Below are 26,691 nucleotides of genomic sequence, written 5' to 3'. Positions count from 1 at the left end.
AATGGTTACGGTACAGGAACTTAGTGAAAAGAAACGCGGAGGTTTACATACATGTACTTTATTGGTTTTTCATTGCTCTTAATGTTTCACACAGGCTGAACTTATTAGTTTTTAAATGCAACCAAGCCAAGCTGTCATTGAGAAGGTACTTCAAAAAGGTCCTAATATGTACCATTTAGTTTCTTTCTTTTTTTCTTACAGTGTGGACGTCTGGTCAAACTGAGTCAGTATCCAGACAAACTGACAAGCTCATAGTGTAGACAAATTTTTTGATCTTGAGCCCAAACTTCTGTAGGAGACATCATAATGATGATTGTTTATGACTTCCAATAATTCCTCTGGTGGTGTTTGGTCTTGAGTCTAGACTGTCCAATTCGATGAAACAATCTTGGAAAATGTCCTGGCCAAGTTGCTAAAAAAGTGATCTCAACCAAGGGATTCATTAATCACAATTTACAGTCAGTGTATTCCTAATAGCTTAATTTACTTGTATGTCAAGGCAAAACACATTATCTTTTTTATTTATTGTGGGATTTTGTTAACAATTGCTCAGTTTTCTTGCTCCTCAGTGTAGCAAAGGAGGAAGAACTCGAACTTTACGCTCCACTTCTTTGCAGTATTTCTCTGAGAGCCCAGCTGCCCTGTGATCAAAAGTAAAAAAACATTATTCAAATGTCTGGGGAGAGAGTGAGCTCCCATTGTTAGAGTAAATGTTTATATTTTGTGGAAATAACTGCCCAATAAAATAAAACTATACATTACCTTCAATTTTACTGTAACATACTGTATTTGGACATGTATAACATACTGTGAAAATACTGTACTGTATCATCATTACATTATATAGTAATTTCAATTATTTTAAATAAAAAAAAAAAACAGTTAAATATTTCTCAAATATAGCCTAAAATTTATTTATAAAAAAATTCAAAAGAAAATGTTGGTTACTTTCTGGTTGTCTTAGTGGAAAATGTCCATATTGCAAAAAAATTTCATTAGGGCAAGGGGATCATACTTGTTATACAAAATGCTAAGAAATGTAAAGCAGGTGGTGTGATGGACTAATGCAGTTGCCAGATGGCTATAAAATGGCTATAAAAGTAATATATTTTGTATACATATATATTTATAATTCGTATAGGCCTGTTCACATTTTTTAAAATATCCTATGTCTTTATTTAGTATTTTTCTGGAAATACCTGAGTTCCCTCAGCTTCTTTTCTTTAATCTCGTCTAGCCGTGCCTTGCGATTATGCGCCTCCTCTTCCAGCCGCTCTCCCTCGCGGAACAGCTCTCTCCGTTGGCCTATGGCCTGCATTTCTCTCTCCCGAATCTGCTGCCTTACGGCCTTGGCATGCCTGTCAATCTGCTGATGTTTCTGCTGTTCTTTTTCACGATCTTTGTTAATAAGCTCCTGCTGGGCTCTAAAAAAAAGGCGAATGCTTGACATCACATTTGTCCAACATTTCAGAATGTCCATAAATATAAATGTATCTCCGGAAAAGCAAAACTTCCTGTGTGGGCTGAAAAGATTGCGACTGAATTCTCGATGTGGTTTTTGATTGCTTTTTAGCAGGGAAGCAAGACCCACACCTGAGCAATAATGCAACAATAGCACAGGTGAGCCACTGAGTCTTAGTTACAACAACAACAGGTGCTTTGATGAACCTCTTTACTTTACTAACGTTTATAGAACATAGACATGCGTGTGGTGGTGATGCTTTTACCTCAGGACTCTCTCAAACTCTGCTCTCTCCCGGGCAGCCTCAATTGACAGCAAGTGTTCTTTATGAGTCACTTGCTCTGAACGTGCAACCTTCAGCCTCTCTTCCTCTTCCTGCTTTCTTTTCATCTCCTCTTTCTCCTTTTTTCTCCATTCTCTTGCAGCTGCTTCCTGGTTCCTCCTTGCCCGAATCTCATCCTCATAGTTCAGAGAAAAACATTTTTAAATGGCCTGAAAAAGACACTGCCTAAAATACAATAGTTAAGGTCTTAGATGCAGCAGTTATTTCATGTTTTACCCAAAGGACCACTGATGACTTTAAAGGATTTACCTGCTCAGCCTTGTGGTCTCTGTTTCTTTCCTGTAGAGCTCTCAGTCGTGCCACCTCCTTCTCTTTTTCTTTTTTGATTCGTATCTGCTCGGCTTCATACTCTGCTGCTTGTTCCTAAGATTTATGTGCACCAAACACATCTAAGATAAGATAGAGCTGCTGCAGATGGGATTTATCTGCACCCAAAGGACATTAAGGCATGCACAAGGTGAGTTTTCCTTTGGTGTTTTTGCACACTGCCACCAACACACTATTACAGTAAACTGGTTCTGTTACAGTTTACTATGTCATTATATTCACACATCAAATGAATAGTAATATTACTAATGATAGTTACATTAACTGTGAAGGTTGGACTGTAAAACGTATTTTACATTTTTAACATTATAGGTTGATGCTGCCGAACAAGCAGGGAAATGGCCATGTATGGTGAACCTTCCCTTTATTACTATCCATACACTTTTGGTCCTGGTATCCAACTTTATTGAATCTACTTCTTCCTCATTACGTAACTGTGACCTGAACCAAAAGGCCATCACTAGTCTGAAGTGGAATTAGACAATCTTTTGTGGATTGGAGTTGGAAGAGTAAAAAGTTGAACTGTAGCACATACTCATAAAAAGGTTGCAAATCCCATCACACTGTTTGTACAATCCATTGTAGACGTTAGACTTTTCTCACCAGTTTCTTTTTTGTATACTCCGCGGCTCGCAAATCTGCTAATCTCTCCTCTTCCTTCTTTTGCTCTTTTGTAACAAGATTCTCTGCATTTATCTTCTGAATCTCCTGAAGTAGTTTCCTCTGCTCCTCTTTCTTTCTTTCAATGGCCTGTGATAACATTAAAGACAGACAACTGCACACACTTGTGCCTCACAAACCAGTCGAAAAATATATAAAACCACATTTGACAGCGTGCATGTACCTTGAGCTCCTCCATCTGCATCCGTTCCATGTTCTCTAGCATATGCTGACCTTCCTGCTCCTTCACCTCCTCCTGTAGCATTTTTTCCTCCAGACGCTTTTGCATCTGGTCTACGATGCACAGCTTACCCCTTTGATAAACCCATCCAGCAAACATAGAGCTCATTCATGGACATACACCGCAGAGTATAAAATAACATAGAAAACCAAGCATAAGTATCCTTACTGAATCCTCTGCTGTCTGCGTAGATCTTCGATTTCCTCTTGAGTTTCAAGGGCCCGGAGCCTTTCCACCTCCATCATGGCATCCAGTCTCTTTGCCTCATCAACCCACTGCGAGACGTTCTGCTGCTTCTCCTGAATCTGAGCATCCAGCACAACCTGGCACTGCACCTGCCGGATCAACTGCAGAAATACAAGGACTATTATATATGGACTATTATTGAGTGAAGGTAGTAAAAGAATTGAAAGAAATAAATTTTGAATATTAATATACAGTACTTGATATACATTGATATGATCTAATTTAATTTTTGCATTCAATATACCTCACTGAGCTTCTTGACTTCATCCTCTTGTTCCATTCTCAGGGAGTTGGCCCGTTCCAGCAGGTACTGGGCACGGTCCCTCGCTTCTGCTTCCAGCTCACTTAGGTTTTGGTTCTTCTGCCGAAACAGGTCCGCTTGGCGCATCTGTGCCTTTCTCTGCTCTGCCGCATCCTGATACCGCAACGACAACTAGATAAGCATTTCCTGAAGGAAATATGACTGACTGCAATATATCTGTAATGAGTACAGCTAATAATACTAATTCGTTAAGGGGTACAAATTTTTTTTTGTTTTCAACTGAAGAAAAAGTAAGGGCTTTTGAACGACAAAGGTGTGAAATCATTGTTGTTTTTGGAAGAACTTTTACTTTAAGGAAAAACCCTAACCAGAAGGTTTGAGTTGGTGTTACTCTAGCGTACCCTCATCATATACAGTAGCCTAATAAACACTTCAAAGAATTCTAACTTGTTGGATGTTTAAGGATTCTTAAAAATAATTTACAGTTTTTTACATACGCTAGGACACATTTCTCAATACTTAGGTGACTTTTGCAAAACTCTTCACACAGTGAGCACAACAGAAGTCTATGTGGACTAAACTGAGGATCAATTTTCATTGCTTTGGCACAAAATGCATTCACTGACTACATCTCTCAAACTTTATGAATTCTTTTCTCACTCAGGCACAACAACTGCCAAAACTCTTTGTACGTACAGGCCAATTTGCACATGCTTACATACTGTTTTCAAAACTGTTAAACTTATGTTCAAAACAATAACATAATACAAAACTGAATAAGACAGCAATTTTCTACATTTCTACAGTAATATTTGAATGAAATATATAAAAAAATTATATAAAAACAATTGGACTATTGGACCAGCCACAGCTGATTCTCATTGTATCATGGATCAGACATGCCAGAAGAGTCTTTCCTTGGTGTATTGCCCTAGATGACATAAGATGTGATGTGGATGAGAACCTGTGGCCAAATGGAGAAGACTGAGTAGATTAGCATTACGGCACTACTGTATCTGTATCAGTGGATGGTAGGTGTACAAATTCTTGTATATTGGAATTACTCGGTGCCAAAAAATAAATAAATAAACTACAAAATATTGAGGAATTCAGCATCATGTCTGATTCATTCCAGTAACATATATTGCAGTGAATTATAAACAGAGGTGTGTCCTTGCTTTACACAAGAAAATATTGTAAAATGCTGCATGTTGTTAGTGTTTTTTTCGGTCATTATTTTGTGGGTGACAAAGTGTGTTTGTCGGCTGTCCACCTTTGCTAGTGTTCTGGAAGAATGAGTTGATTTGAGACCTGAATAAAGTGTTTTGGTAGTTGTAGAGCATTTTGAATGTGGAATGAACTGCTTTGCCAAGTTGAAAGTTGGTTAGGAGAACTGTGTGAAGAGTTTGGCAAAAGTGACGTAAGTATTGAGAAATGTGTCCTAGCGTCTGTAAAAAACTGTAATATTTGAGTTTGTATAAATGTGCACACATACATCACCGCATAAAGGTTTTCTAGAGCAACTCTGTTTTGGGTTAATGACCGAAACTAGATCTTTCACCTACAAACATCTATGTGACAGCCAACTTTTTTTGCCAAGTGCAAAACACCAAATTCCTTTAAGGATTTTATTGGCATTTCATTCTGTTTATTTAGTTTGCCAGCTTTCCAAACAAAATAAGTAAAAAAAACTGAAATGGCTCTGTTAACATTAGGGGGGTGTAAGCATATTGAGAAGAAAGTTACAAAATACTTAATTTATTCATAACTTCTTTCACATATGGCCACACAAAAAACAGTATTACACAACTGGACTCAGTTACCTCACTTACTGGGCCAACTTCTAGTTTGAGACTCATTCAGTTACAGACTACAATTTTATAGAATTTTATAGTTTTATTTATTAACACTGCATATAGGAATTTATGGTCTGTATGATATTTGACCTGTGTTTCCCTCTCCTTATCTTGGGTGTGTGGTTCTAGGTGATGTCGCCTGTTTGTGTGTCTGTGTGCGCGTTTGTGTGTGTTTGTATATGTTGTGTGTGTGTGGAGTGTTATGTTTGTGGCTGAATCTGTGTGTCTGGGTTTTTACCTTTTTTGTTTTGACTTGCATAACCTTATATGTTTTGCTTATACTCAATATGTTTTATTTTACAGCTGCTTTGTAACAATGAAAATTGTAAAAAGCTCTATATAAATAAAGTTGACGTGACTTGACTTCAACCTTTAGATGCAGCACACTACACAACTATACCTGCTGACTGCAAAAACAGACTGAGCCCCACTGAAACACACTCAGTTCAACTCGGCACAAGGCATCACATCCAAAAACTATTATTGGCTTGACAGCTCTTAAAGGTGGATGAAGCATTTAAATGTTGTTAAAAATTTTAATTAACACCCAAACAACCAATTTGTGAATATTTGCTAGATGTATGTTCTGTGTGTGTGTGTGTGTGTGTGTGTGTTAAAGACAAAATATTGTCTTTACACATTTGTAAATAGGAGTGAATGAAATCAGTTTGCACATAAAATTATCTATAACAACAAAAAACAGGAGTATGTTTTTGGGGTTGGGGCTTGTTTGTTTTACAAATCAGCAATGCTTTTCGTAAATTGCTGCACCCATAGGTGTGTCCCCAGGCTCAACTACAGTTGAAATGGTGAGTTTCTCACCATGGCCTCTTCGCGGGCTTTGCTCTGGGCCTCGTGTACGGCCATCTTCTCGTCTTCACTAGCAACATATGACTCGGCTATTATTCTCTTGAACTCAGCAGAGGAGAGAATGACAGACTGCCCTGATGGATCCTTGCTCGGGATTCTGGTTAAAACAAATATCAGTCAGTAGCCTACAGTAGGTCATGCCATATATACAAGAGCTACAAGCCGTCTTACAATGTCTCACAGACAACCCGATTCTGACATTATCTAATATACATTTATTAAAGTCCCCGTGAACCGGAAGTTGCGATAATTTTTATTTTCGTATTCTGACACAATTTCCGAGTGAAAAGGATTTCAAAGCAGAAAAAAAATTCTCAAAGGAGAATATTTGACTTGTTTTTGACTTAGGCAGCATTCGACGCAGGGTAAAAGATGTTCCGGTTACAGCTGTATCCAAATCTAACAAGAATGTCTGGATTAAATGTCTTCGAATAAATAATGTAAACGGGCTTAATACCTTATTACGGCCTATTTAAAGTTAAGATCTTAATTTAAAAACACCTCACAGCTAAGAGGGGGCTTCTAGTACTGCGGTTTTGGTCTTAATATAAGGTTTGCACTGCTTATGGGACAGCAACCTGAGGCAGGTACTTGCTGATTTTGACTACTGAACTGCATATAAAATCCAGTGATGATGTTCTCGGTCTCATTTTATTCTTTAGCTCTGTCTGGTTTGGTCCTGCATTATATTGATAAAATAAACTTCATGATCTCGTGAGCGAGCTGATCATCGAGACAGAGCCTACGTCATTTCAGATGGATTGGTCATTTCAGGGCGGAAGTGCATTTTCAAATTTTAACTGGTGATAAATGAGGGAACATAAAAAAAGACCCACATAGATAAGCTATTTACTATAAACGCTGCAATAATTCATGAAAAAATAAGAATAGTCATTTTTTATTTCACTGGGACTTAAATGTGACTGAATACTACATACACAACTCAGAACATCAAGACACAACCATATTCAGTTTAATAAAGTTTTAAAAAAGCGGTTTAATACTTGCCTGAGGTCCCTGATGAGATCTTTTGTGATGATGCGCACTGTCTCTGATCTGGCCTCTTTCAAGGCAGGAGCAGAGCGAGACAGTGACCGTGACATCGCGCTGGTTCCTTCGGCTACAACCTTATTATCCGCCACTTGCTGAACAAAAGCATTCACAGCCGAATTTACTTGTATTTTGCGATATGACTTCGATATGGCATTACTACCCGTATATATACCTGATATGACTTCGATATGGCATTACACTACCCGTATATCTACCTGATATGACTTCGATATGGCATTACTACCCGTATATCTACCTGATATGACTTCGATATGGCATTACACTACCCGTATATCTACCTGATATGACTTCGATATGGCATTACTACCCGTATATCTACCTGATATGACTTCGATATGGCATTACACTACCCGTATATCTACCTGTTTGGGAGTCCCGAAGAGGCTCTCGTCTACTTGAGAGGTGAGGGCTCGTGTGCGATAGCGGCGAGAGAAAGCGCTGCTGCCAGACAGCTTCGCAGATGAGGATGCCGCACTTTGAGGCTTCAAAGACAGAGAAACACATCATGTTTTTTACCACCTTACAATGTAGGCTACGTGTGTGGTTCATAGCGAGACTTACCATCGCTTTGAAGCGTTAGTGACAACAACTCATGAGACTTCTGTTATCGGTCACCTTAAAATGAGTCAATTCAATTATTATCATTAGAAACGCCATGAAAGTAAAAAGAAAAAAAGGATATTGTAAGTAATGACGACAATCAATTACACTCTACCGGTCAAGCTACAGCAGGGGTTTGTTGTTACGTTTCCATGGAGACGGTGACGCAGTAACTAGGGTTACGGTCCCTTATTATTTCGTTTCTATATTGGCGTTAATGTAATATGGACTTATATATTAGTATGGTTGAAAGTTTAAAAAAAAACTCTGGCAGATTTCGTTTCATTACTTCCAAATAACATGGTTTTAAAACAATATATAAATTATTTAATACCCTGTCTATACGGAATATCCTGCAGTTGAATTTTTTTTAAATGATGTGTACACTGCTACCACATTCAAACTTTTAGATGCACACCATGTTGTATTTCATAGTAGTGTAATAAAAATGAATAAAAACACGAAACCGGAAATTCTTCTGCACCAGTGTTTACATCTTGCAAAGTGGTGTTACGTCCAACTGGACGTTTTATATATATGTGTTTATATAATATAAAAAAGTGTGAAGGTGTTTAAAAAGGTTTTCTTTTGTGATGCAAGTGGGTAATGATTTGTTTCCCAGTTGTGCTCGCACAGTCTCCGTAACAGGTTCAGCAGTGCCACCTGACATAACAGCTCGTTAAGGAGTTTACTTAACCTGTGATTACCAGCCTGCTGAGGGAGAGAGAGAGACAAAGACGGGAGGTTTTCTGCCTGTTGCCAAAAGCTGTTGGTTTCCAGGGATCAACGTCTACCACAAAAGTGGGTCATATGTAAATGATCTCTACTAGTGTGTAGGGGCTAATAAAGTTGTGCCTAGGGAAGTAAGTGTGCCCAGTTGTATTTCTGTTTGTTTTCTCTTCCCTCTCATTGTTAATAATTAATTTACCGAAGGGCTAAGTTGTGTTATATTTGTTGCCCACCTTATATTTTCAACCTGTTATGAACTGCAATAAGGGGATGCCATAGATTAAAATTTCCTTATTGCAGTTCATAACAGGTTGAAAATATAAGGTGGATGTAACCGGGTTAAAAGGAACTTTTGATTTAAAGAGTATTTCGTGAATTTCATAAAATAAGGCATTTGGTTGTATTCATTGGTGTTAGAAGGCGCCCCCCCCTTGTGGTTGCTAATGGTACTGCGGATGTTTGATTTTGTCGCTCTTATCTTGCCGTACCGCAGCAGACTCAAGTAGCGATGCTGTGGGTATGTATAGTTTTTCATGCTCTGACGCATTAACTAATTAATTGTGAAAATTATAAGTTTCAAGCGAATCTTTTTAACGCCATATATTTCATACATGTATGTGAATGTATAAATAAGTAATTTAGCACTTTAACACAATTGTTGAGAATACTGTAACAACCAGGCAAATGGAAGTCAGAGACCAAACACTCCAGGTATAAGTATGACAGCTTTATTTAATTAAAACCATAAAAACACTCATATGGCACATGCACATTACCCCCCTTTAGTCAGGGCTTGCTTTAATCTCCTCGACGGCAGATCCCGAAGACAGGAGGCACGGAGCTTGATCTCCACCTGGGTCAGGATAAAATCCAGGGGTCGGGGGCACCCGTATAAAGAAGGCGCAGCTCGAGTAGTCTCTCAGATCCACAGGCCGGATATCATCCCATATTCCACAAGACCGTTTGTCAAATCTCGTTTAGCAGTCCGGGGCTCTCCTAACCACCAAAGCAGGCCCTCACTCACTAACCCTAGTAATACCCCTTTTAACTGGCTACCCGTCTTCACTGCTGGAGACACTAATCATCCCGAGTGGCCATTTAGCGTGTCACCCACACTCGAGCTCCCGAACTCCCGAATAACATCTCCAACAGCATTTTTATCAGCCCTTTAACCCGCATCACCTGTGTGCTCCAATTACCTTAGTCCCCACCCCCTCATTAACTGCAGGACACCCCAGCCCTACTCCCTTACATCACACTACCCCCCCCCTTTGCAAGGAGGACTCGTCCCCGAGTCAACAGCCAAGTTCATAGTCCAACAATCGGGCAGGTAACTTCTTCACCCGGGGCATCCTTCCTCCAACGACCCCATGCTCGGTCACCGATGTCCCATCAATAGCCAATCCAGCGGTATTCAGCCTAGCAGTCGACCGCAGACCAGAAGCACCCGACGAATCTACCTGCACCCTCATATTAGGGTGCACACCGGAGCCTCCCGCAACCTCTGCAGAGCCCACTCCCTCGTCCGACAGCACCGAATCAGGATGTAGACCAAGTCCCTCCGCCTGGTCAGGAGGCAATGCAGAATCCGTCGACAGCTCAGGGCCACCCCGTAACTCCGATCCAAGGAGGTGAACAGGCTTTTCCACCGGATCAGCATCCAGCGCCCCGTCGGAAAGCAGCTCCAGGTCTGGAGACATCTCCGGGTCAGACAATAGCTCAGGATCGAACGGCAGCCCCCTCACCTCCATCCGTTGTTCGACCCCCTTTCCTCTCTGCCACTCCGGTTCCCCTGCAAATGAGTTAGAAACATATGGCTTGAGGCGGTTAAAATGTACAACCCGCTCGGTACCCTTTTCTTGAGGCGCTATTCTATACAGAACCTCAGTTACACGCTCCAGGACCACAAATGGTCCCCAAAAACGTCTCTGTAACTTCGGGCACACCCCCCGTTTACGGGCTGTATTTTTCACCCACACCAGCTCTCCTTCTGCATAGCACTGATGAGAAACTTTCAGATCAAAACACTGTTTCTGACATCCTGAAGCCTTAATTTGATGAACTTTTACAGCCTCTGCTACCGTAGACAAACTCTCTGCTAGTTTCATCACATAGTCATTTACTGAATTGAAGCGTTCCATTTCCCCCACTCCCAGCACAACATCAACTGGTAAAACAATCTCTCTCCCGAAAAGAACCCTATATGGTGAGAAACCAGTCGTGGCGTGTGCACTGCTCCTATAAGCCATCATCACATATGGCAACAGCATATCTCAATTCTGCTGATTTTTATCTATAAACAAGGACAGCATAGAAAGCAGAGTACGGTTAAACCGCTCAATCATACCATTTGACTGCGGGTGATAAGATGTAGTTCTTGTCTTATACATCTGCAACAACCTGCACAACTCTGTTAATAACGTGGACTCAAAGTTTCGCCCTTGATCCGAATGGATACTACGGGGGACCCCAAACTTACACACCCACTCCAATACTGTAGCTATGGTCACTGCTTCCTGATTCGGCAGGGCAAACGCTTCAGTCCCCTTAGAGAAGTAATCCCGATCACCACAATGTACTTATTCTTACCCCCAGTCAAAGGCAAGGGTCCCAAAATTTGTCAATTGCTACCCGTTCAAAAGGCCGTGAAGCGACTGTAGATTGCAAAGGGGCACGACGATTTGGCCCATACCCTTTCCGAGAAGCACACTCTGTACACTCCCTACACCACTTTCTCACATCCCCAAACCAGCCGGGCCAATAAAACCGATCTTTCACCTTTGCCTGTAACTTTTGCACCCCTAAATGGCCCCCTGTTATAGAGTTATGTAACATCTTTAACACATCTGGAACCATTCCTTCTGGAAGGACCACCTGGACCTTTGACGCCGCATCTGTATCACTAACCGCCCTCGTTCAAAACCCAGTTGGTCCCAAACAGGTAGAAATCCCTTCACCCCCACACAGTTCTGTGCTTCCACACACCCCTCCTCCCCCTTCAATCGTAACCACCCTACCACCTGCAAAAATCGAGTCCTTCCCCTGTGCTATAACCAATTCATCATCGGTCTCCCTCTCTTCAGATGGAACCACTTCATGCACAGCCCGAACAGAGGCGCTTCCCAGACCACAGTCTTGATCACTTCCCCACTTAACATTAAACTGGGGCAACAGTGAAAGCGCATCCGCATTAGCATGTTTCTTTCCCGGACGATGCACAATTTTATATTGAAAATTAGCTAACTGTTCAACCCATCTAGCCAGCTGCCCTTCCAAGCCCTGAAAGTTATGCAACCACCGCAAAGAACTATGGTCCGTCCGTAACAAATTCTTTACCCAGCAAATAATGTTTGAAATATTAAGTGAATGCCACCAAACTAAGCAACTCTTTCTTTGTGGTGGCATACCTCCGCTCCTGCTTTGTTAACGCCCGACTAGCATACGCCACAACCCGCTCCGACCCATCTATCTCCTGGGACAACACTGCCCCAATGCCCATATTACTGGCATTGGTGTCTAAAATAAATGGTCTCCGTGGGTCAGGATATGCGAGGACGGGAGATGTCACCAAGGCTGCTTTAAGCTGTAAAAATGCCTGCTGGCATTCCTCATCCCATTTAAACTTTCGCCCCTTCTCTGTTAGACGGTGTAACGGCCGTGCAATTTCAGCAAATCCTTGAATAAACCGGTAATAAGAGGCCAAGCCCACAAAACTATGCACCTCCGATTGATTTCTTGGTATGGGCCATTGTTTCACCACATCTATTTTTGCCAGATCAGTTCGTACCCCATCGGCAGTTACAACATGCCCCAAATAGCTAACCTGTGTAGAAAACATCACACATTTAGACAGCTTAACCTTCAAATTAGCATGCCGTAATTTACTGAGTACCTCCTCAAGCCGTTGCAGATGTTCCCCAAATGTCCTCCCGAAAACAATAATATCATCCAAATAGACCAAACAAGTGGTCCATTGTAAATCCGCCAACACTAAATCCATGAAACGCTGGAACGTACTAGGTGCGTTACATAGTCCAAAGCTCAGAACATTGAATTCAAACAGACCCTGCCGCGTTGAAAATGCTGTCTTATCTCGATCTTTGGGATCCACCTCAACCTGCCAATACCCACCGGCCAGGTCAAGAGTGGAAAACCAGCAGGCGTGAGCAAGGCTGTCCAACGCATCATCTATCCGCGGTAAGGGATACGCATCCTTCTTCGTTACATCATTCAGCCGCCTATAGTCTACACAAAATCGCAGGGTCCCATCTTTTTTTCGCACCGGAACCACAGGGGCTCCCCACGGACTACACGAAGGCTGTATGATTGCATTCCTCTGCATATCTCTGATATTCTCCGCCACTTCGGTTTGTAAATGCAGAGGAACCCGCCGCGGGGATACTTTAATAGGCTTCGCCCCCCCGGTATCAATCTGATGCGTTATTAATTTGGTCCGCCCTAAATCCGCATTATTTGAACTAAAAACAGACAAGTTTTTACCCAACAGCTCATGTACTGCACGCATCTCACTCTCCCCAAACCCCTTTTCCCGTAAGCCTAACCGATCTAAAAGCATGTCCACCATATTCATAGGATTGCTACAATCCCCACCTCCCTCCTCTACCTCAACATCACACAATAATGTCCCGACTTTCATTCCACGTTTTAACATACGAGTATCCTCTGTAACATTAATTACGCGAACGGGCAAAAGACCCTGTTCCACCTTACACACCACTCTAGCCACCAAAAGATCAGTGGGCGTTAAGAGAAGTAGATGGCTCTAACATACCCTGCGAGCTATCAACGACCCCCTCTACCGCCCCTGTAATTAAAACCTCACTACGAGGTGGAACAGATGTATCCTCATGCACAATGACCTCCCCTACCTGTGCATCCCTATCGTTGGCAAAGAGAAGAGGTATTTGTTTCCCCATTAATCTGCAGCTCTTTTGCTCTAGGTTGATAACGGCACCGAATTTTAACAAAAAATCAGCGCCCAGCAGAATTTCCTGCGGCTCCACATCGGCCACCAAAAACTCTGTTATCACCCCCAATGAGTCAAACTGGCACACCGCCTGCCAACGTCCCAAAATCGTCAGTTTCCCCCCACTAACTACCCTGACCACACCCTCATGATGCTCAAGTCGAGCCCCCCCATCAGTAATAGTTAGCCACCTCTGCTTTGGTATTATTGAAACCTGGGCACCTGTATCGACCAAAAGCTTCACATCACACCCACCTAGTTTGGCGGCAAGATAGACCCCCGGATAGCTCTGGAACGGTGAGGCCATTTGAAAAAATGCTCCGGAGTTGGGGCAGGCATTTGGCCTAACGTGCCTGCCCCCTCCCGTTTCCCGATAAATAAGGACACTCCCTCCTCAAATGCCGATTACACCCGCATTCCCAACACCCACCCACTAACGGCTGAGCCGGTCTACTTTCGCTCATCATAGTTACGGACGACTCGCCGCTGTTCTTCTGCAGGGGTACATTTTTAACTAGCGGTGGAGCAATTTCCAACCATTGCTGTACGGATTTTTGAAGCGTTTGCACTTCATTCCGAAGTGCGTCTACAACCCCCGTCAGCAAATCTACCTTTATCTCCACTTCAGAGACTTGCAAACCCCGCACTTTTTAATCGGGATGAACCGTACATTGTTCTAAACCCTGAATAAGCTCAAATTCCAAGGCAATATAAATCGCTTCCTCTAACGTAAGGGGTTTAAAGCTACGGAGCCGCATGCGAGTTTCTCCATTCCCTACATGTGTAATAAAATAGTCTCTGGCTAGTAAATCCTGCGTATCTGCCCCTACCGCAGGGTATGCTTTAATCCCCAACCTTCGAAGTGCATTGCCAAATTCACGCACGGTTTCATTCGGCTGCCGTTTGCGTGACGAAAAGCTTACTCTATTCCATTCTGCAGTTTCACATGGTTCGAAACATTTCCCAAGCGCATCTTTTAATAACACATAACTACGCTTGGCCTCTAAGGGAAGACCACTATAAATATCTCGAGCACGACCCGCCAATAAAAGCGCCATAAATTTAAGCTTTGTCCCATCATTCCAATTGTTCACCCCAGCTGCCATCTCAAACTGCTCTCTCCAATCAGACCACTCCCGCCCCATGCCTGTAAAAGTCTTTGGCATAAATATAGGGCGTGAAACAGCTCCGATTGATGATGCAGCTGTGGCTATAGACAAAGGTACAGTTGCCGAGATGGCAATATTCGACGGACCTGCTTTCCCCTCCTGGTGTCCCTCTCTGCCCTCCATTGCCTGTCGTTTTGTTACCAAAAAAAAGTATCCCACCGCTGCCACCAGTGTAACAACCAGGCAAATGGAAGTCAGAGACCAAACACTCCAGGTATAAGTATGACAGCTTTATTTAATTAAAACCATAAAAACACTCATATGGCACATGCACATTACCCCCCTTTAGTCAGGGCTTGCTTTAATCTCCTCGACGGCAGATCCTGAAGACAGGAGGCACGGAGCTTGATCTCCACCTGGGTCAGGATAAAATCCAGGGGTTGGGGGCACCCATATAAAGAAGGCGCAGCTCGAGTAGTCTCTCAGATCCACAGGCCGGATATCATCCCATAATCCACAAGACCGTTTGTCAAATCTCGTTTAGCAGTCCGGGGCTCTCCTAACCACCAAAGCAGGCCCTCACTCACTAACCCTAGTAATACCCCTTTTAACTGGCTACCCGTCTTCACCGCTGGAGATACTAATCATCCCGAGCGGCCATTTAGCGTGTCACCCACACTCGAGCTCCCGAACTCCCGAATAGCATCTCCATCAGCATTTTTATCAGCCATTTAACTCGCATCACCTGTGTGCTCCAATTACCTTAGTCCCCACCCCCTCATTAACTGCAGGACACCCCAGCCCTACTCCCTTACATCACAATATTATAAGATGCATTGGATTTCCATATGTGTCACATGTGCTAGCACGGATTCATTTCTTGTGACGATTGCGTATGTTTTAGCTATCTGACGATTATTTATGTTATGAGTTGAGTGAAAGTGTATTTTCATTCCTTCTAGTCCATATCAATGTCTGCAGTATTTCATTTCTTTCTTGTTGTTCCCAATAAAAAGGTATGTTGCTTTTGTGTTTATGCTGTTATAAATGTTAACAAATGTTAGTTGACAACTAATCAAGTATTACTGATGTTGTCTGCAATTAACTATTATGTACATTTACATTAGTGTACTTATTACAAGTATTATGTACATTGTATATCTTTATTTTGTGTTTAATATTAATAATACAAGTTTGTAGTAAGGGCAGCAGACTCAAGTAGCGATGCTGTGGTCCATATCAATGTCTGCAGTATTTCATCAGCCCATTTCATTTCTTTCTTGTTGTTCCCAATAAAAAGGGATGTATCGAAGCTGAACCCCAATTATGAGTGTGTCCTTCCACATTCGTTACATGGGCAACAAATATAACACAACTAGCCCTGTAAAGCCAGCAAGAGCGCGAGAGCCTCTTTTTCGATCGTGCTATACCGTCTTTGACAACTTGTAAACTTTTTAGAGAAATATGCAACCGGATGATCAATTCGATATTCATTCTCTTGCAACAACACTGCGCCTACCCCCGTAGCGCTGGCATCAACTTGTAACTTGAAAGCTTTTTCAAAGTTAGGAGCTGAAAGAACGGTAGCATTAATCAAAAGGTCTTTCGTAGCTTCAAAAGCTAATGAGCATTCATCGCTCCACTTGAATTTCCTACTTGTGCTTAAGAGGTCAGTGAGGGGAGACGCTATCACAGAAGTTTTTGCAAAAAGCACGATAGTAACCCGCCATACCGAGGAATCGGCGTAACTCACGTTTAGCAGTGGGCGGTGGAAATTAAGATTGCTTCCACCTTTGCAGCAACAATGTTGATATGTTTTTCGTTTATTTGATTTGTAACGCGTTTCGCAGTGTTCCCAGTTAATACTCACCCATTAACATGTGTGTGAAGAGTGGGTTTAACTAATGAAACCATAATATAAACGATCCGTGAAACTAACAGTCCGGTTGTACTGTCTTCTATTTTTCATCTGGGCAACCATCAAACTCTGCGAGACGTTACAAATTGGCGCCCGAACAACTTGATTCACCGGTCATCTTTTGTCCTTTGCCTACAAGGAGCTTGCTAGCTATGGTCGCCATGCGGTTGGATCCTAACATGGGCCGCTATGCCTGGAGACCTCGACGTGTCCCGAGAATCACTTCGGTCTGGTCGACTAATAGGTGGACGAATGAGTACCACACAGACAGACTGGGCCTTGAATAGTGTTACTCAATAATAATGTGTGTTGATTTGTTTGGTTTGTTCATGTGGGAGGGGTGATGTTGAAATTTGTGTGATGATGTAAATTTAATATTTACCATTGTTAATTTGTCTGTTGACTTGTTTTTGTTATAATGTTGGACACGATGGGAGTTGAGAGTGGATGATGCAATATGTCGTGTATTACAATTCTGGTTTGTTGAATGCCATTTTCTTTTGCTGCTGCAGATGTTGTGTTTTGGTCCATCTGTACTGACATGTGTGCCAGTGTGTACCTTAATGCAAGATTCTCCTGTATGGTTCTGTTGCTTTTACGACTTTTCATGTATGGAGTTGTGTTAAGTGATGCTGTACTCAGTTGTGCACGGCTGAGGGCAGCCTTTACCTTCCTGGGGGGGATCTGTAACGGCCATCTAGTGTTTAAGTATTCATAATGTTGGAGGTTGATGTCCCTTTAAGACGTATGTTAATATATGCGCGCTGTTCTTGGGAGCGCATGCGCGGAGAGAGTGTTCGCGCAACGGGCAGAGGTGACCGCTCTACTGCTGACTTGCTTTATGTTGATATGTTTTTCGTTTATTTGATTTGTAACGTGTTTCGCAGTGTGTGAAGAGTGGGTTTAACTAATGAAACCATAATATAAACGATCCGTGAAACTAACAGTCCGGTTGTACTGTCTTCTATTTTTCATCTGGGCAACCATCAAACTCTGCGAGACGTTACAACGTGTTCTTCCCAAGTGTCTGAATGGACAACAACATCGTCTATATATATTTCGCAGTTTGCAACACCGACCAGGACATGTTGCATTAGCCGTTGAAATGTAGCGGGTGCGTTACGCATCCCAAATGCCAAAACTTTGTATTGCATGAAATGATCAGGGGTCACAAATGCAGAAATTTCTGAGGCACGAGGGGTGAGAGGCACCTGCCAATACCCTTTTAGCAGATCTAATTTAGTCACGAAGTTGGCGGAACCCACCCGATCCACACAGTCTTCCATACGGGGTAGTGGAAAAGAATCAGCTTTAGTGACTTTGTTAACTTTTCGATAATCAGTACAGAATCTGAAAGTGGAATCTGGTTTAGGAACCAGGAGACAAGGGGAGCTCCATGGACTATGACTAGGCATGGCAAGGTCATGACGTACCATATACTCAACCTCTCCCTGCATAATTTGACGTTTTTGGGGGTTAACCCTGTATGCATGCTGCTTAATTGGTGTGCAATCACCTACATCAATATCATGGGCTAACACAGAAGTTCTACCCGGAAGATCAGAGAAAATTGAAGAGTGTTTACTTATGCACTGCATCAACTCTTCTCGCTGGCGGTTTGATAAATGCAAGAGTGTTTTAGGCAACTCGCGCAAAATAGCAGAGTTACTAAACTTTCCTACTGCACTGGCTGGACCTTCTTTGGCAATCCAAACATAGTACAGAACTTTAAGAGAGCTTTAATGACATGGGAAGACTGGATTGTACGGAGGGGAACTGCCTCGGGAAATCTTGTAGCGGTACACATAATTGTTAGCACATACTGAAACCCGGTTTTCGTTTTAGGGAGTGGCCCCACACAATCCAAAATCAGCTTCTCAAAAGGCTCATCCATTACAGGTACAGGATGTAAGGGAGCAACCGGTACCTTCTGATTTGGCTTCCCAGCTTTTTGACATACAACACAGGTTTTGCAGTATTCGGCAACAGAAGACTTACACCCTGGCCAAAAGAAGTATTTAGTTATACGATGAAAAGTTTTGTTAACACCCAAATGACCAGCAAGCGGGTTTTCATGCGGGTCGTATGTAAATGATCTCTACTAGTGTGTAGGGGCTCATTCTTAAAGTTGTGCCTAGGGAAGTAAGTGTGCCCAGTTGTATTGTATCCCTTTCATTGTTAATAATTAATTTACCGAAGGACAATATAGACAAATTATTTTTCTTTCTTGATGATCACTTTATACCATCACAGCTTCAGACATTTTTGTAATGTATTTTATTATGACACAATTCTTTACAAAACACAATTTACAAAATCTCTCGTTGGGAGACTAATGTGCAGAACATAGTTAAACACAGTAGAACAAAATACAATAAAGAAAGGCCAGTATTCTGTCAGGATTTGGCCAGGGTTGTTCCGGTTTTTGGCCACTAGAGGCCCCCTCTGTGCCTTTTGACCCTTTTGTTTCCACTTGTTTCCAGTTATTAGTTGCACCTGTGCCTCCTTTCCCTTGAATTTATTTAAACCCTTAGTTTTCCTCAGTTATTTGCTCTGTGTTTGAGTGTTGGCACCCAGCCTCAGTGAAGCTGTGAACGTTTGTTGCGCCAGTTGGACTCTCTTGGGGTACTCTGTTTTTGTTCTCGTTTATGTGTTATTTTTTTGGTTATCTTTTGAGGCTTTTTCTGCTGTACCTACTACCTTGGGGATTTACTTTTTGACTAGGAGGATTACCTTTTTTCTCTTGGATTTACTTTGGACGTTGTGGATTTATATTTTAGCCTGAAGAACTTTACTTTTTATTTTATTAAAACTCAAATATTGCTCTGTTTGCCTCATCTTTTGGGTTCTGACGACTATCAGTGGCTCAGTTTGTTAAGTGACTGTTTCTCACACCGGTCCTGACATATTCATAAATGTCCAATCTCAGATGACTTTCATTTCACAATTAAACATGCTGATAATTATTGTAAAGCCAATGTAACATTATCATTGACCTTGCTTCGTTATTAAATTGACTGTTTTATTCTGTGCATAATTTTTATTCATAGAATTTAAATATGAAGCAATATAGAGCTTATTTTTATATTTGCCCTTTACAATATTATATATTGCTTAGATGTTTTTTTTAACTCACAAATATAACAAAACACATGATAATTATTCACAAGATCATTCTAATCAGGTGCTTCAAACGGATACACTTTGGCACAATTCAACTTTCTAATTACCTTTCAAAAACAAATAATTACAAAACACAAATAAGCCCTAAACCAATTAATTACTATTAAATACTAAATTAAATTACATATTTATCCAAATGAAAAAAGGAGAGATGTTTAAAAAGGTTAAGTTTGATGGACAAGGAAAGTAAAGAACATATGAGGAGTGTAGAGTATTGGATCATTGAAAAACAGCCATAAAACCCCCAACTCACTTTTGGGTCTGGTTTCTAGCTGCCACCATCAAAGGGCAAACCCTTTTGCTTCTCCGTGGGGTATTTACGGTTCCTTAGCTTCAAAGCAAGCAAAAGGAGATATGAGAAAACTTTGTATGCATCTGTAGTTCCTCCAGAGTAACTCATCTGACTGTTCTTTGATTTTAATACGTTTTATGAGAGGACAACAATCAAGACAAAGACAATTTACTTACCCAATCAGACGATGGCACCTTTGGAGGGAGAGTCACAGCTATAGGGCGTGACATCCTCACAACTTAAATAAGAGACCACTTGTTTCTCTCTCTCTTCCTCGTTTCGCTTCTTATTACAAGGACCTACCTTGACCAGAAACCAGTTCTGGGCGACTCTTCGGAGACCATCGGAGATTATAACACTAACCCTAACCCTGCCTTGACCAGAAACCAGTTCTGGGCGACTCTTCGGAGACCATCTTCACCCCCATTGGGGGGGGAAGAAGGAACAATGGACTGCGGCCTACCACAGGGCGACGAGGCCAGAACGTTTCCAGCGAGACCGCACTTTGAAACCAATTGGCACCTTTCCGTCTCTCCAAACGCTACGGATACAAATACAGCACAGAGCTCGCAAATATTCCGTCCTATTCATACATACACCGTTCGCTGCGCACATTCGTGAGTTCCTATTGTTCAAAACCTGATGCTCCTCCATGCATCTGGACCAACATTAGACTATCGCCAACAACTAGACAACTACCTGCCGGTCCCACCATTAAGCACTCTCTGATCTACCTCACTGGAAGCGATCATCAACATACATCTATTTCGAACCTCTCGCATCATCACTTTGCACTTCTGAACTGTCGATCAATTACAGACAAAGCCTCTTATCTCAACGGAATGATCACTGACAATAAACTTGACATTTTTCTTCTCACCGAAACTTGGCAAGTACCTGAAGATTTTCTACATTTAAATCTACTTACGCCAGATGGATATAAGTATCTGTCCAGACCGCGACACCATGGCAAAGGGGGTGGTCTTGCTATCATCCATCGTGACAACCTCAGAATCAAGCAACTTGATTTTCATGACACCAATACTTTTGAGTACATGGTTTTGAAGGCGGACTCCCTAATAATAATCTTGCTCTATCGACCTCCTAAGGTCCTGTCCAACTTCTTTTCAGAACTCAGTGAACTGTTGACCCTTGCCTGCTCATTGTCATTTCCCATTTTACTGCTTGGTGACTTTAATATTCATGTTGATGATGTTTGCTCTAGCACCAGTCAGTTACTTTCTGTCTTTGAATGTTTTAATCTGACTCAGCATGTTAATTTTCCTACGCATTCACGTGGTCATACCCTTGATTTGATCTGTACATCAAGGGCCAATATCTCTTCCATCGCCTCCACTGACACTGGCATTTCTGATCATAAATTTCTTGATTTTAGCTTCAGCCTGCCCACCCGTAAGAAATGTTCAACAACTGTTATATCCTACCGCAATCTCAAAGCTGTTGATACGGCATCGTTTTGTTCGTCCATTGCCTCTTCTAATCTCTCTGATGTCTTCGATATCTCTTCTCCCTGCCTGATATTTTCTAACTATCACTCCACAATCTCAGATATCTTAGATAAGCATGCTCCTGTTAAGATCAGAAGGGTCCCTTCCACACATTCGTCTCCTTGGTACACTCCTGAGCTTCGCATCTTAAAGGCCACTGGTAGACGACTTGAGCGTTACTATAGGAAAACTGGCCTGGCTGTTCACCATTCAGCTTTTATTGAACATGTCAAAAACTACAACTCGGCCCTGAACTTGGCACGTTCTAGTTTTATATCTGCTACAATTAATAAATCAAGCAACAGGCCAAAAGCATTATTTAACACAATAAACAAACTTACCAAACTTCCATCTTATGTCGCCCTAGCTTCTGATGAACTTTGCACTTCATTCTTGGCTCACTTGCTAGAAAAGACAGATGCTGTAAACCAGTGCCTGTCTAATGATGCCACGAATATTAGATATCTGCCGAATCAACCTGGTCAATCCCTGCCTCTCTTTTCTCTGACTTCTCCTTCCTCTGTCTCTGAGTTAATCCTGAAATCCAACCCTTCATCTTCTCGTCTCGACCCTGCTCCTACTCCTCTTCTGAAACTTTGCCATTCAGTTATCTCTGCACCTATATCTCACTTCATCAATGCATCTCTTACCTCTGCTATATTCCCTCTGCCACTCAAAACTGCTGCTGTTACCCCTGTTCTCAAGAAACCCAACCTTGATCCCTCAGTTTTATCTAATTACCGTCCTATTTCAAATCGACCCTTCATAGCTAAATTATTAGAAAGTACTGTTGCCTCCCAGCTCCAGTCTTTTCTAGTAAAAAATAATCTTTTCGATCCGCTTCAATCTGGTTTTCGCCCTCTACATAGTACTGAAACTGCCCTAGTTAAGGTTATGAATGATCTACTTCGCTCTGGTGACTCTGGTTCTCTGTCTATGCTCCTGCTGCTGGACCTCAGCTCTGCCTTTGATACGGTCTCCCATGAACTAATAATCTCTTGCCTTTCGGATGTGGGTATTTCTGGTGCAGCTCTTTCTTGGTTTTCTTCCTATCTCTCTGACAGGCTATTCTACATTTCACTTCAGGATTTCCGCTCACCTACTGTCCCACTGAAACAAGGTGTCCCCCAAGGATCCGTTCTAGGGCCATTATTATTCAAAATTTACATAATACCTCTTGGTCAGATCCTCCGCCGTCACGGTTTTAATTATCATTTTTATGCTGATGACATTCAAATATATACTACCTGTACATCAACTCTATCTATCACACCCGACAAAATTTCTACTTGTGTGCATGAAATAAAAGATTGGCTCCATTCAAATTTTCTAAAATTTAGAAAATGAGATTACTGAAATGAGAAACTTAGAAAACTGAGATTATTTTCACCGGACCTCCGTCAGTCACTAAGAACATTCCTACAAATTTTACCTGTGAGATCGCTGGCTCTCATATCAAACCATCTAGCACTGTTAAAAATCTCGGTGTTATCTTTGACTCGTCTCTATCTTTCCACTCTCACATTAATTCTATCACTAAATCAGCATTCTTTCATCTACGCCGTATCGCTCACCTCCGTCCCTTCATTAGTACCTCAGATGCTGAAACTATCATCCATGCTTTTGTCACATCACGCCTTGATTACTGCAATGCACTTTTCATTGGCTTATCTGTCAGCTCCATTTCCAAATTGCAATATATCCAAAACTCTGCTGCTAGAATACTAACCCACACCAAGCGTTCTGCACATATCACCCCAATTCTGCATGATCTTCACTGGCTCCCGGTGGCTTACCGTATTAAATTTAAAATTCTCCTTCTCACTTTTAAATCTCTGCATGGCTTGGCTCCTCCTTATCTCTTCAACCTGCTCCTCCCCTACACCCCGACTCGCACTTTACGATCCTCTGACTCTTGCCTTCTCGTTGTCCCTCTGCATTGCCTTGCTTCAATGGGGGGCCGATCATTTAGTGTTGTTGCACCCAAAATGTGGAACTCTCTCCCCCGATCTCTCTGTTCTGTTAACATTATCTCTGAATTCAAATCCATGCTCAAAACTCACCTTTTTTCAGAATGTCACAATTCATTATTATTATTTATATTTTTTATTTTTATGTGCTGCCCATTCACCCAATTCTTATCTACTGTTGTTTTGTCTGCTGTCTTTGTCAACCGCCTTTTTTTTGTTGTTTGTTTATTGTAAAGTGTCCTTGAGCTCTGGAAAGGCACTATATAAATAAAACGTATTATTATTATTATATATTTCTCACATTTCTCTCTCTCTATATGTTTTCTCTCTATGTTTTGTGTTTCATGTTGTGTATTGTTTTGTATTTGTGATCGTTATGTATACCATTTAGAATAGTTTAATAAACAACCATATTATCATTTGTGATGGGTTTCTGTGATCAATGCTCACAATGCAAAGTCAGTTAAACCGTGTTAGATTTATGCTAACTTTGCTCTCCAGTCTCTGTTTAGTGAAGTAACGCTTATGGCCATGAGATAACGTAAAGTGTATTAATCATTGAGGCATTCGCTGGACGAATGAATACCAATATTGTTTTACTGTACATTACTAATCAGAGACTGTAAAATATGTATATTTAATAACGATTATTATATGTATTTTACTTTGAGCTAAACTAATTCCTTGACTTTAACTGATGTTTAAATAACTCAGTTCATTAATTTGATCTTGACAGATCTGGTGGAGAATTTTACTTGGTGAGCTAAGCTCATCACTATTTTAACATGCAGCTAAAACCGCTACAGGAGTAAGTGAAAGTGAAAAGGGTTGTTTTTAATACTACAATAGAATACAAATTATAGCAACGCAACTACGTGAGAGACATCAACCAAAAGGCAGAATACAGACAAAATAATAACTGGCAGCAGTTTACAGTCAATAAGCACTTTCTTTAAAAAAAACATTTAATTGGCATGATAATTTTTCACTATGGGAAGTGTGAATGGGCCTGTTACAGTTGTAAAATAAACTGAGAAAACACATCACAAAATCACAAAGCTGCTGTATTCCTTTTAATTTGTTAAGGTAAACATGAAAAAACATCAAAATGAATGTGCTGCAAGCTTTGTTTCAAGTGTTGTTTACTTGTACAAACCCCATGTTACGGTGTTAATGCAACCTATCTCTCATAACTTAAGTTGTTGCAGTTTTCATTACATCACATGGCTAATCTCTGGCCCACATTCCAGTACAGTAGGAGTAGGATATGCACCTCAAACGTAAGTGGTCATGTGCCATAGAAAAGGAACAGAAGAAGAGCTACGTCATATGATCACGTCAATATGGTGTACGAAGGCTGGATCACATTCCTACTACACCCATTTAGGGAAAACAAGACGATTTCGGATTCAGCCCATGGCTCTCACTAAATCCTTTGTGTTTCGAGCCAGATCCATGGGCGTGGCTTGTTGATTTCGACTATATCCTTGGTGTTTAAAGTCTTACAAAACCTTTAACCTAACCCAACTTTAACCATATAAACTACCTATGATTGTTAAAATTGCCAAAAAACACAGTTGCGTGATGACGTCAGACCCGTTAACCGAACCGGTTAACAGTCAAACCAGCTCTCTGAAGACGCTCTAGAACCTCCTGGATGTGTCGCAGATGTTGATCCCACGTTCTGCTGTAAATTACCACGTCATCTAGATAAGCAGCTGCAAAGGGCAACCCTCATAAGACGTGGTCCATGAGTCGTTGGAAACTTGCCGGGGCCCCATGTAATCCAAAAGGAAGGACCCTGAAATGAAATAACCCCCATGGGGTCTTGAACGCTGTCAGCTCTCGGGACTGGTGAGTTAAAGGTGTCTGCCAGTACCTCTTTGCAAGGTCGATGGTCGTCAGTAATTAACAGTTCCCCAGGCGATCCGTGAGGTCCGTGGGGTAGGCATCAAATTTAGTCACAGAGTTCAGGTAACGGAAGTCTATACAAAATCGTATGGTGCCATCCTTTTTTGGAACAAGGACCACCAGGTGACACCATTCACTTCTGGAGGGCTCTATGACCTTCACCTTCAGCATCAAATCCACTTCCTTCCTCAGTGACTCTTGCAGACGCTCTGGAACCCGATAGCTCATTCTCCTCACAACAGCCTCTGGTTTCAACAAAATTTCATGCTCTATTAAATTGGTGTACCCTGGATACTCAGAGAACACCCCCGGTGGGCAAAGAGCTCTCACCTCCTGCTGGTGCTGTGATGACAAGTGACTCAGACTGACCTCCCCTTGAGCAGACCGGGGTAAGTATTGGTCATCAAAGTCTTCCTCTTCCCCCACCTGCCGAATCACCAAGCTCCGCGCAGTCTGATCAGGACGAGGAACCCATTCCTTAAGGAGGTTTATATGCAGCCTTCGTACTGGCCCATCCTTGCCTGACAGTGAAACTTCATAGGTGGTAGAACCCAGTTTCCTCCTTACTTCAAACGGGCCTTGCCATTTGGCCTGCAGTTTATTTTCATGGCTGGGCAGCATCACCAGTACCTTCTGTCCGGGTTCAAACTGTGGCTCCTGAGCAGACTTATCATACCAGGTCTTCTGGCGGGTTTGCACCTCAGCCAGATGAGATTGGGCCAGTGCATTCATCTTCTCCAAGCGCTCTTGCATCTGCACCACATAGGACACGACATACATCGGCTCATCCCTTCTCTCGTCTCCCTCCCACATTTCTCGGAGCAGAGCAAGCAGACCTCTCACCTCATGTCCATATAAAAGTTCAAATGGAGAAAAACCAGTCGATGATTGGGGCACTTCTCTATAAGCAAACAGGATATAGGGGAGCCATTGTTCCCAGTCTTTACCGGAGTCACAAACAAACTTGCGCATCATCTGTTTGAGGGTCTGGTTAAATCTTTCAGTGAGTCCGTCTGTCTGGGGGTGGTAAGGAGTTGTTCTCAGACCTTTGAAGCCAAGCAATGTGTACACCTGTTTCAGAAGGGTAGACATAAAGTTAGTCCCTTGATCCGTCAAAATTTCACAAGGAAATCCAACCCTGGA

General features: G+C 41.9%; 1 protein-coding gene across 1 annotated transcript; it reads right to left on the bottom strand.

Moving 5' to 3' along the window:
* Positions 1-46: 46 nt before the first annotated feature.
* Positions 47-10,811, bottom strand: cfap45 (cilia and flagella associated protein 45; the record flags this gene model as incomplete). The annotated part of the gene is made up of 12 exons (XM_079465980.1): positions 47-641; positions 1,200-1,424; positions 1,728-1,921; positions 2,055-2,168; positions 2,736-2,882; positions 2,977-3,106; positions 3,202-3,380; positions 3,524-3,694; positions 6,220-6,364; positions 7,276-7,412; positions 7,692-7,823; positions 10,131-10,811. 12 exons carry the CDS (start codon positions 10,809-10,811, stop codon positions 566-568), a joined length of 2,331 nt encoding a protein of 776 aa, XP_079322106.1. The 3' UTR covers positions 47-565.
* Positions 10,812-26,691: the final 15,880 nt, after the last annotated feature.

The sequence above is a fragment of the Barbatula barbatula genome (assembly GCF_947034865.1).
Source record: "Barbatula barbatula genome assembly, chromosome: 10".
Classification (NCBI taxonomy): domain Eukaryota; kingdom Metazoa; phylum Chordata; class Actinopteri; order Cypriniformes; family Nemacheilidae; genus Barbatula; species Barbatula barbatula.
The sequence above is the reverse complement of the archived record's forward strand: the minus strand, read 5'-3'. Positions and strand labels throughout refer to the sequence as shown.